At 35.7% G+C, this 12,500-nt stretch overlaps 1 protein-coding gene across 2 annotated transcripts in view; it reads right to left on the reverse strand.

The window, feature by feature from the left end:
* The window catches only part of LOC113802232 (putative leucine-rich repeat-containing protein DDB_G0290503), a 34,770-nt gene that overhangs the window by 21,844 nt on the left and 426 nt on the right, over positions 1–12,500 (reverse strand). Inside the window, exons 1-4 of one of the 2 annotated variants that reach the window (XM_070123463.1) lie at positions 11,559–12,500; positions 6,134–6,788; positions 4,709–4,840; positions 3,198–3,308 (exon numbers count right to left, since the gene is read on the reverse strand). The exon at positions 11,559–12,500 is cut by the window's right edge and continues 398 nt beyond it. In XM_070123463.1, the coding sequence (XP_069979564.1) occupies positions 3,198–3,308; positions 4,709–4,840; positions 6,134–6,622 (732 nt within the window). In that variant the 5' untranslated portion in view covers positions 6,623–6,788; positions 11,559–12,500. The remainder of the gene's footprint in view (positions 1–3,197; positions 3,309–4,708; positions 4,841–6,133; positions 6,789–11,558) is intronic. The other variant, XM_027352770.2, reaches the window with a different exon arrangement.

Raw genomic sequence — 12,500 nt, forward strand, 5'->3', positions numbered from 1 at the left:
GATATTACTAAATGGTAAAGGACAGACTGTAAGTAAAATAGATATACTTCTGGATTTTTAATACTTTTTAATATGGTATTTTTGTAGAACTTAGTTTTAATGTGGAGAGAAGATAAAAGAAACTGGAACATCTTTTATAAGTAAAATATACCATTTGTTAATAGCATTGTTTTAGCTTTCACCAAATAAATTTTTTTCTGAAAAATAGTGTTTGATTATCAGGCACAGAGATATCAGCTACACCTGCCTTAAAATAAATTCACAGTTGGAAAATACAAAAAAAAATTCTACTGTTCAATAAAATATACATATAATAGCACCTCAACTCTCCTGTCATTCTTGTAATATTCACAATTTCATTATAAGATATCAATGCACCATCTGTAAATTCTAATGCTAAACATAGTTCCTTAGTGTATGAATGCCATAAAAGCATCTTCTAAATGCCATAGAAGAGCAAACCTTGCTGAGGCAAATTTTGGGTACAAGCTCTTGAAGACATCAATTTCATATACCAAAAAATGTGTTTCATTATCACATCCCAAACACAGGTGTCAGTAGAGCACAAAGTTGAAAAGAGTAATATATAATTTTCTGCAAGGCAACCTGCACCACCAGTCACTGTGGCCAGGAATAAGATACTAAGCATTGAAGTGGCATCCTCTCTGAAGGAAGCCATGGTTCATGGACACTACATTCCACTCTCATTTATCAATGGGAATAATGCTTTTCTAAACACCAAATTAGTCTAATCAAACTCTAAGAGGTTTGTGCACTTGTGGCAAGTCTTTTCGCTCATTACGGCAAGTTTGCGTCATCCACCCCGCAGCCATTTTTCCCCATCACGGCATGGTCACGTCAACCACCCCTCAAGCCAAATTTTTTCATGATGTGATGGTCACGTTATGCTGATTGAAGGGGTTAAACACAAGAATTTGTTAAATCTTTATGTGAAGTAAATCACATGTATATACTTCATAGAAAAAAACATATACAGAGAGACTTATACCTGCCATTCAAATATCCACTCCTACATTGAGATTGTATAAATGCCACACTTTAGAATGCTATCATCCCTGCCCCCCACCCTAGTGAAATTTGTCCAGGACAAATTGCCTACATGGTAATTCTCCTCCCCTTTCACCCAAACCTCAAAATACAACAATAATTCACTGATTAAGTTGTATTGATTAAATTTTGCAGTACTTGATGACATAATTTCTTCTGCCATGTTGCTTTTGGGGTAGTATTATACCATGGACAGTGAGGGGCCAAAAGAAATAGGATATAGCAAGAGTTCATCATCACGAAACAGAAGGTTTATACGAAGCCACTGTGGCTCTCCATAGTGTCCTGTCCTGTAGCAAGAGTTACTGAACTTAATAAAGCAAATCTAAAAGCAGAGATATAATTAATCAAACCAAGAATCTCCTAGTGAATAGGCTAGGAGCTTCTTAACTAAATTCAAAATGTCTGCAGGAGGGCCCTATCCCTCTGGACCCATTTGAAAGGCTGGGGGCCCCAAAGGTGCCTCTTCATCATATGCTGCCTCTCCTGAAATATCAAATGAAGTGCAATCTATCCCTAACAAAGCAGCTTAAAAAAACAATATCTCTTGCTCCCTGGATTCTCTGTTAGAACAATACAGAAGTGGTAGCATGAAGATTTAGAGTGCACAAAAGTTGTTACATGTAAAAAGCTCTTTACAACTGACTGCCAAAAACACAGAGTTGTTTTGGCTGCAAAATATGAAGGCTGGAATCCACAGAAGTGGCATCCAGTGTTGAGGCCTACTGAGACATTTTGTATAACAAACTGCAGTCCATGGAAGGTTTGAATGTGTGCTGGTTCTAACCCTTTTACAGATAATGCTGTGGCACTAACAGTTTTGTATCCACTTATTGCGAGTCATGACTTGTGTATACGTCATAGGCCATTACGCCATAACAGCTAAAGACATACTCATCCCTGAAGGGTAAAGAAGTTTAAGCACTTTTCACATAGTTTGAAGCCAATTGCACATTCAAACTTTGGATGAACATTCAAATGGCAGGTACTATCATTTGAAAAATTTAAGTTGAGATGTATACATCATGATTATGGTATTGGCATTAATTATCAATAAATGACATTTCATTATCAATAATAGGAAGTAGTTTCATGTGCATTATTTCACCCTTACTTCCCCTACAAAACCTTCACAGCAATAATATTTCAATGTGAACAAAAGTAGTCAATGTGGTATTAACCCATTGAATAAAATATGAAAACTGACATTATCATATATCAACAAGATATCTAAATCCATGTTCATGTTCTAAATTTTGCCAGCCTTTAAAAGGAAGCCATAATTTTCTCACAGTGCTTCCCACAAAAAATAATGAAAAAATAATAGGGACTATTGATTAACGCCACTTATGACACCCGGTGTACTGCTGATTAAAACAAACCTTGTGGTATAAACCAAGGAACTTACAAGCCAGGTAGCACTACTTTGTCTCTATGACAACCCTAACTGGCAACTGCCAAGGTATATCCTTCTGGCAATCATTTGTTGAAAATATTACTGAAAAACTTTAAACTATCACACTCATTGACAGGGATGGAAAGGGGTTGAGAAAATGACTTCATCTCATTTAGGCAATGAGGGTGTCCCATGAGATATTTGATATAGCTAGATAAAAAAAAACATATTCATATAATTCCTTTGATATTGTTATAATCACTTAAAGTGAAACAAAAATTTCACTCTAATATTCATGATAATGAAGTGCTTCATAGGTAAAGTCCATTTCATTTTGGGGTTCAAAAAGATAAGCTTAAGTGGTGTTACCTATCTTTGTCAGTACCTTGGTATTACCGATGATAATCACCAAGATTTTAGCACTAAACAATTCCAAGTTGAAAAGTCTAATCAAATTAAAAATCTAATTCTGAGACCTTTGGAATAATAATAACACTGTTCTAATCAATGTGGACTAGCATTTCACACCTAATTCAATTTTCTGATTCTACTAAATGAGTTCTTAATTTCCAGCTATTCTGAAAAATACATATAATGTAGAGCATAAAACATACAGATTCTTATGTATCATAACACAGCAAATATATAATCATGCACATACCATGTACACACTATAATATACAACACCTAAGCACCAATAACAATTCATGCATCTAAAATCCCACGCACTCACCAGCAAAGGATGCTGTTCATACGATGACAGTGTGCGCGTAAGGTTGTGAAGCAGACTCAGGATCTCCTCAAGCTTTGCCTCATCTGTTTTAGGTTCCCCGTCACCAAGCTCCTGCACATGTTATGGTTCGGGTGAATTCGTTACTAGGCCACGAGTACTATGGGTTGATATGCATTGGCAGACTATTTTGTAAGGCAAAAGGATTAGAAGAAAATGGAGGACTACAAAAAGCATTTCATTCTGTCAATGTGAAAAATTGGAGGTTAATGAGCCTAGTCAAAAAGTTACTTTTGAAAATAAGCTGTAAATGAAGTTGGCTGTAAATATAATCATCATGAACTACATTACTTATGAGTTTTTACATGACTGCCTTATTTCTTACCACAGGCCTACTGATAAGGAGGCAATATATCAGGGTCTCAACCCACTGCTACCAGAAACATGTAGTGTATACTGTAGTTTAGCTATGTGAAGTCTGATTACACACAGATGGCTCCAAAAGTGCTCAGCCATCAAGGCAACACTCAGCAACCAAGCCCATGTCCCTCTTCTGATTTACCCGTTCCTTGAGTTTTCAAGGATTTTTTTTTTATGTTATTGATATTGATGCTCTTATCATTACTACTAACATTATAATTATTATTGTTTATTATTATTATTTACAAGACAAATGTAAACAAAAAATAAAAAGAATCAAGACTAAAGTAAATAAAAAGTAAAAAGAATCTCTAAAAATCAAGGAAAATGGGAAACAATTGACGTAGGTATGACTAGTGTTTCACACCTTGACTAAGTGCTGTTGGAGCCACCTACTTGTAAACACAATTGATAAACTAAACTCACGATGGGCACAGCATTTAAATATATGTCATTGCCAGTGGCAATGGATTAAGAAACTAACTAATTGGAAAAACGACTCTCTTTCTCAAACTAGAAAATGTAGATTACAGTGAATCTTTATGTTTTGGGATAAATATCTGAATATATATATCATCACCATATATAACAAAGTACATATTGAAAAAGAAAGAAATCCTAAGATATCTAATACATTACAAAGAATATGCATAAAGACTGATTGTTCTGACAAAGAATATATGAATAACAGTAATAAAAACAAAAGTTTCAGCTGTGCTCTTAAAGATTGTGTAACATCATGAATATCATCATATATATCTCATAGTTAGTTAATTAATAATATCTACATTCTAAACTATCAGAAGCAAAAAATTTACTAATAACTTCTCAGAGATATAATATCAAAAACTTATATAATAAGCACAAAAATACAAATTGTCATTCGACAAGCAAAAATTACTCTAACAAGCCTACAAACGGAAAATCAATTCAAAAGATCGCGCTTCTAATCCTAGCACAAGAAGTCTACAACATATAATCTAACTCACATTTGATATCTATGAATCATTATATATACATATATACAACTAATGCATCCGGACATAGGAGTAGTATATAAAGCACAACAAACCCAAGTGTTTCTTTCCTCATACCTGTTCTGTTCCCGGGATGTAACTGGCAGATGCGTGTGTTGTGCTTCGGATTGCACCGCGGTCTGACAATTCCTGCAAGTGCTGATGCTCGAGGACTAGTTCATCCATCGCCTTGAGGTTGTGCTGCGTTTCCTGCAATAAAAGAGAAATAGTCTTGTTGCTTCTTATGAAAAATATTGAGTATTAGAATGGCATTGCAGAATAAAACCTGTTACTTTTTTGATGATTTATATGTTTACTATTGATAGGTGGGCAGTGGTTGATGATATTTTTCAACTATTAGTTTTACTACTAGTGTGTGTGTGTTTATGTTTGCATATACTTAAGTGTTTATGGATGGATGGATGGATGGATGGATGGATAGATGGATGGATGGATGGATGGATGGATGGATGGATGGATGGATGGATGGATGGATGGATGGATGGATGGATGGATGGATGGATGGATGGATGGATGGATGGATGGATGGATGGATGGATGGATGGATGTACGTATGTATGTACGTACGTATGTATGTACGTACGTATGTATGTATGTATGTATGTATGTATGTATGTATGTATGTATGTATGTATGTATGTATGTATGTATGTATGTATGTATGTATGCATGTATGTATGTATATATGTATGTATATTTGTTTGTTTGTATGTTTGAATATATGTATGTATGTATATATGTATGTATGTATGTATGTATGTATGTATGTATGTATGTATGTATGTATGTATGTATGTATGTATGTATGTATGTATGTATGTATGTATGTATGTATGTATGTATATATGTGTATGTATGTATGTATGTATGTATGTATGTATGTATGTATGTATGTATGTATGTATGTATGTATGTATGTATGTATGTATGTATGTATGTATGTATGTATGTATGTATGTATGAATGTATGTATGTGTGGTATGTATGTATGTATGTATGTATGTGTGAGTGTGAGTGTGAGTGTGAGTGTGAGTGTGAGTGTGAGTGTGAGTGTGAGTGTGAGCGATAGTGTGAGTGTGAGCGATAGTGTGAGTGTGAGTGTGAGTGTGAGTGTGAGTGTGAGTGAGTGTGAGCAATAGTGTGAGTGTGAGTGTGAGTATGAGTGAGTGTGAGTGTGAGTGTGAGTGTGAGTGTGAGTGTGAGTGTGAGCGTGAGCGTGAGCGTGAGTGTGAGCGTGAGTGTGAGCGTGAGTGTGAGCGTGAGTGTGCGTGTGCATGTATGCATGTGCATGTATGCGTGTGCATGTATGCGTGTGCGTGTGGGTGTGCATGTACGTTTGCATGTGCATGCATGTGAATAAATTTATATCTAAAAATAGAAATAAAGAAAGAAAGAAACATTAATATAATCACAAATACACATTTTTTTGGAATCAATACAGACATCTTTTTATGGAAAGCATAATGTCAAGCTCTACATTACCTTGAGGATGGAAGTAAGGAACTTGAATTTCTTCCAAACAACAGGGTCAATTGAAAGCTCTGAGGAGCTCCCATTTTCCTTTTCAGTGTAGGTGGAAGTGCTAAAGCTGGTCTCATCCATCGATGTGTCATTAGTACTCTCTTCCACTTCTTCCTGTACACTCAACTGATCTCCATTATTTTGTGCATTGTCTGCATATTCCCCGTGCTCCAATTCGCCTTCTACTGCATGTCTCTGCTGAGCTCTGCCATATCTGTTTTTACCTGGGGTTTGGTCGTTCCTTCTTCTGTTATCTGATTTTCTACTGCTTGACTTCAAGCTAGAATGCGACAGAGTCCAGTCTTCTTCTGGATTTGTATGGGAAAGGGATTTTTGTGATCTGTTGGATATGTGGCCATCATGGCTTCTATTGTTCTGATGGCTGTGTGAAGAAGATTTCCTCACACTGTCTGCAAGGTATTTGGAATCCTCTTCTGCATCACTCTCCATTTGTGAGGTAAATCGAAGAGCCTCTGTGAGAGATAGATTTTGCTTTCTTCTCACATCTCAAACTACTTATTTTCTACTCATGTTGCAATCAAATGTGTGAATCCATTTCCATGATGGAAGAGAATTGGGCCTCTCATAATTCTCTTTTAAGGTTCCTGCTTCATATCTGAAATTCAAAAAATCTAATTGTAATAACTAGACTAAAAATGCAAGATGAAAACAGACATGAAGTATATTTATAAAAACAATATCATACAAAAAATGTAAAATGCATAAAAAAAGATACATATATAAAATACATCCATACATCTATCAAAGACCTGACTCTGTGATAGAAGATGGCATCTATGCATACTGCAGCAAGGGTGCAGCCCAAAGTTCATATACCACCCATACTATGGAAATTGCTTCCTATTCTGCACTCTATACAAGTATGAAGTTTTATGGCTGCAATGAGCAACAACGTACACTATTATTTCACACCAACCACTCACATCAAACTGTTACTTTCAGTTCTCAATCAGCAAAAATGTTGATGAAGAGAGAGAGGAAACACATAAATAAATCTGAATGCATTATGTATACAATTTCTGCATTACTGTGAATATTATCAATTCAATCAGGGATTTCCAAGATCAAATCTTTTGTGATTTGAAATTATTCTCTTTTTTAGGATCAAAATAATATGAATCAAATATAAAAGAGGACAGGAAAAAAGGTTTGGAAATAAATTTTGACCTTTCTTTAGAGCATTTCACATAAAAATATATTTTTGTTCATGGAAAGCACAGAAGTGTATCACAACGACTTGAAAACCAAATACAATAAGACTTACATCAATGCTTACTGGTGTAATCCTACATGGAGATAAGATCACAGGATTATTATGAGGACCAAAAGTAACCACTCAAAGAATTCAGAATCAAAACTTTCTCTTTACTTATAACAAAAGAGTACTGAGTAAATTTTCAAACATACATGGGATCTACATAAACCGTAAAAAAAACCCATAAAAATGGAATTCATTAATCTGGAGGAAAACTTCACTTGGGAAAAATAAAAGTCATCTGGGAAAACTTATAAACCAACCTTTCTCATCCCATTCTTTTAGAATCCCTTTTACAATCATCAAAAGTAATCTCAAAAGTAATTAACTTTTGAATCCTCAGCCAATAATTGATACCAGTCAACAAAAACACATAAGGCATTGGCCCATATCACTACTTCTCCCCAAAAGGTGAACACTGAATGAAGTTAGAGTAAACAAAACAAAACTAAACTAAAAATCTATTCTTAGAGGTAACTGGAAAAAATATAAGGTTAATCTTTACAGTATGAACACATGATACATTGTAGAGGTCCAAAAGTTGCAGTCATTGATACAAGAAACAATCTGTGGGAACGAACATTAACACTAGAAATAAAAGAAAAAGACTGTGGAAAGCACCACTCACAGTTTAATCCCTTGCCACTGGCTGACATGTCTGAACATGCCATGGCTGTTGTGGACAAAGTATCAAATGGCATTGTAACGTGACCATTCCGGAGCTATTGGCTCATTGGACAGAGTTTGTTTTTCTCCAATAACTGCAGCTTCATTTATATGGTACAGCTATTAGGCAATAGCACCGAAAGTGAAGGTAAACCTTCAAATTTATAATATTTTTAAAAACTGTGTCAAAATAAAAGCTTTTAAGTGCTGAATGTCGCTCACAAACTACCAAATGAGACTAGCGCAAACAGGGGAAACTGCCAATGCACATCAACACTCTTTTATCTGGGGTTACAGTTCTATCTTGACATGCATACTGAGGTGAAGACAATGTTTTCTAGGAGGTGTTAGGGGGCAGAGGTTCCCATTAACACCTCCTCTCAAGTAGTCAGGCACTCCAGTCATGGCAACTTAGATTGTTAAAAAGATTTTGTGACATGAAATTGGGGACTTAGTTTCTGGTGAGTTACTGTAAAGATTTACCAAATATATACATACAGCAAAGTAATCACCTATATATAATGAATAAAATGTTTCTTAATTTTCTTTCATGACCACACACTAAAACAGAGCAGTAATTTTCCTTGGTACATCATTTACCACTGGTTTATATTTCTATCATAATCCTCTAAAGGCCAACATGGGATAGTCTTAGAGAATGACACTGTACGCTTGCAATGTGTGATATAGTGATGATACTGGAAGTTTATCATCAAATAAAGAACCAGACCAAACACCAAAATATAAGTGGAGGATGTGTTAATCTTAACACTATAGCATCATGATCAGTATGTATAATAGCATGCTGTGTGAGTGAGCAAAATGTCACAAAATCATAAAGTTGACATTTCTATTCCATCCTACATGGAAAACATGTCACGTTCCCATAGGGATATGTGGGGCTGTTGTTAATGTTTTCCGGAACAGACACATTCACCAACTCAACTTCATAAAATTTATTCAATAGTCTAAGTTGCCATGACTAGTTAATGGTTAATGGTTGAAACAAATAAATGTGCTAGACACCTAAGGTCATATAGCCCTATGGTAAAGCAATGTGGTGAAGAGGGTAAATGACTTAACAATTAGTATAAAAACTGATAAAGGTCAAAGGTTGCAGAGTGTTATGGGATAGTATGATAGGGAAAAGGGTAAAGAGGGGGTGCAAATGATGTATATCAGATATTAATAATGGAAAGGGTTAAGGGTATAGAGCAATTAAATGGAATGGAGTGTATCTGTTGTTGGGGAAGCTATAGTAAAATTGCTTAAGGAAAAACTGGTAAAAGAGCTGTTATGAAATAATCATCAGGTAATATGGGTCAAGATGGCTGTTGGAGAAGTAGCAGGAGAAGAGTCTGGGGGAGGAGATAAGGGGATTCGGATGGGTGTTCTGGAATGGATAGAGTAGTCAGTAGTCGAAGAGGGAATATTAGTATCAGTGATTGGTCAAAGGAGGAGCAGGGGTCAGAAAACCATCAAAATCAAATTTAGATAGGCTAGTTGATGAAAGGGCATAACCTAATGCCCCTATTAAGGGTAAAGAATCTTTATTATTGGCCATGGTGTGCATGAATTAAGTAGGGAAAAGAAACAGTCTACCCCTCAGGGTCCCCATAAGGGGCAAGAGCTAAACAATTAACGACTCCCAGGTAGGGGTGATCCCTTACACTGGGCCTCAGTCTCCACCTCCTAAGCCCTTCCACAACAACAACGAGCAAGGTACTGGGAGGAATGAAGAATAGTAATAAGGAAAGATGGGGTAGACACTGAAGAAGACTCTGCAGTTGGAGACAGAGAGAAGGTTAGGGGAGAGGAAGGGGTGCATTCTGGAGGTTGAGTAATAACCTGGGTGGGTGGTTCAGAATGGATAGAGTTGTCAGTAAACGTCAAAGAAGGAGTATTAATATCAGTGGTCAAAATCAAAATCAATTTCAAACGGGCTAGTTGATGAAATGACAAGCCTTAATACCCCTATTAAGGGTAAAGAATCTTCAGTATTGGCCATGGTGAGCCTTAATGAAATGGGCCCCCGGAGGCCATTCATGACTGACACAAAGCCAAGCTCTCACACTTTACGAATGGGACAGAAGGGGATGAAGAAGATACGAAAGAGGAATGGGGAAGATGGAAAGACCATGCAAAATTAGTTGAGGCAAGGGCTGAGGCCTAAGGTAGGATCAATCCCCTACATTGGGCCTCAGTCTCCATCTCCTAAGCACCCCCCACGACAACAAGCAAGGTATTCGGAGGGCTTAACAATTATTCATGGACTATTCTTACGACATGGAGGAAGTTCCGGTAACACATGTGCATTCACTAAAATTTTATACTTAGGAAAATGCACATGGTATTATCATTGTGAAATGTACTATGGCTGTTGCCATGGCCGTAAAAATAGCCTCAGTGTAAGAATTTGAAATTAAACGATTTGTTGACATTATTATATTTATTTTCAAATAGTGATGATGCCTACTTTGAATATTCAGATATAGTATCAGTTTCACCTGGACATATGGTACAAGGTAATGTTTGCTTGCAATTAAAATTTAAGGCACTTCATCTGTTATATTTCCTTTGCAAGTTGATAATATCTGTATGATATAGAGGGTTTGTGTTGATATGATACATATGATCACTGTGATAATGTGTTTGGAGGTTCCTTACACAGCCAAGTCATTACATATTACAACTGATAATAAAAATTACCAGAAACAACCGTAAGAATTATAATTACTGTAATAGTACAGCAGGATGGCATAGATACTGATCTGTAGTTTGGGTATGTGAGTTGTAAGTGAAAGGAAAAAATAAAGAATACTATTGAGATCTGAAATCCTCTTGCTAGTGTTTAATGGATTTTATACAACTTAGTCCAATATTTTTTGGAAAAGGAATGTATATATCTGTTAAGTATTGATGTGATAGAAGATTATTAGAAAGAGCCATTTCCTAGGTACCCCATCAGAGCTTTTTTTCCCAATGAATTCATGTGAAACACTAAAAACCATAAAGAGACCAAGGGCAGCATTCACGAAAGGTCTATGACTATTCTTTGCTATTTTGTCTATGACTTGCTCAATTGCTACATCTCAAATTTAATGCTGCTAATAAGAACATTCATATTATTATATGCCCTATTTTGATAATCTATTGTAATAACAAGACCAGGTAAATATTACAATAAATCTAGCTTATATTATATCAGCAATATTACAAATTCACATCTAAATATGATGTGGCATCCCTACTTTTATTGTCATTGTATCAGTTGTAAAAGCTAACTATGCTATTTGTATTTCTAAATAAAATACAGAAATAAAAATGTAGGAGACAGCTTAATTTATCAAAAGAGGCCTCAAATTTTTTTCTTGTTATTTTCAAAGTGGAATAATCTTTGACAGAGGAAAATTTGCAAAAGAACAAATTACAGACAGTCCTTACACATCAGAGCTGATAATCTTGATAAGGTAAGTCTCCATAGCAGGCGAGGGCATGTAGAATATCTGAGATACTATTAGGTAAAACTGGCAGAAATCAGAAGAGAACAAAAATGTCTAAAACTTGCACAAAAAACAAATTTGGCTAGTGAAACTCTACAGTCTGTAATATTTTCAAAGATTACTGACACATCTATAGACCAATCCACCAACTTTCAAAAAACTCTACAGGAACCCAACCTATCATTCAGCACAATCTACAGGAATTCATGCTACCCAATACGTCCTGACGAATCAAGCTACTTAACTCTACGTCACAAAATCTACTCAACAATCTAAGGTGCTGTGACTAGGCGTGCCCACTCCCCGATGAGATGGTTGGTGGGGGTCTCTGCCCCCTAACACTACCCATGAAACATTCTCTTTACCTCAGAATATACAGCAAGATAGAGCTGCATACATACCTTGAAGAATAAACCAAACATTTCTCACTATCATTTTGTCATGGAATGGTGATTGCGAGGTTTTGAAAGTCCCAGTAGAAAGTACAAATGTACATTAGGTTTTTGCAAAGCATTGCATAGAATATTAAAAACTCTTTAAAAAAAGATAAATATGAAGGTTTGCATAAAATACATGTATCAGGAAAAGCAAACCTTGAAATTTACAAAATAATCGTCTACAAATGCATAGTAATACATGAACTAGTTGACAGATCACAGTAATGAATTAAGCAGTCACAGTAATGTTTTCATTTGCAGTGTCAACATGGCAAGGGACTCAGAAAAAGATGGGTTGTTCTAATCATTTCACTGTTAGGTATATCCCTTATTTCCAATTTGCGCACCTTATGTCACAAATGAAAAGTGTCTCAGTATACATCACGGTATTCACTCCATACGCTTATTAATTACTGTAACCCTGATTGTAATCCTTTGTAGATTTA

The sequence above is a fragment of the Penaeus vannamei genome, chromosome 7 (assembly GCF_042767895.1).
Source record: "Penaeus vannamei isolate JL-2024 chromosome 7, ASM4276789v1, whole genome shotgun sequence".
Classification (NCBI taxonomy): Eukaryota; Metazoa; Arthropoda; class Malacostraca; order Decapoda; family Penaeidae; genus Penaeus; species Penaeus vannamei.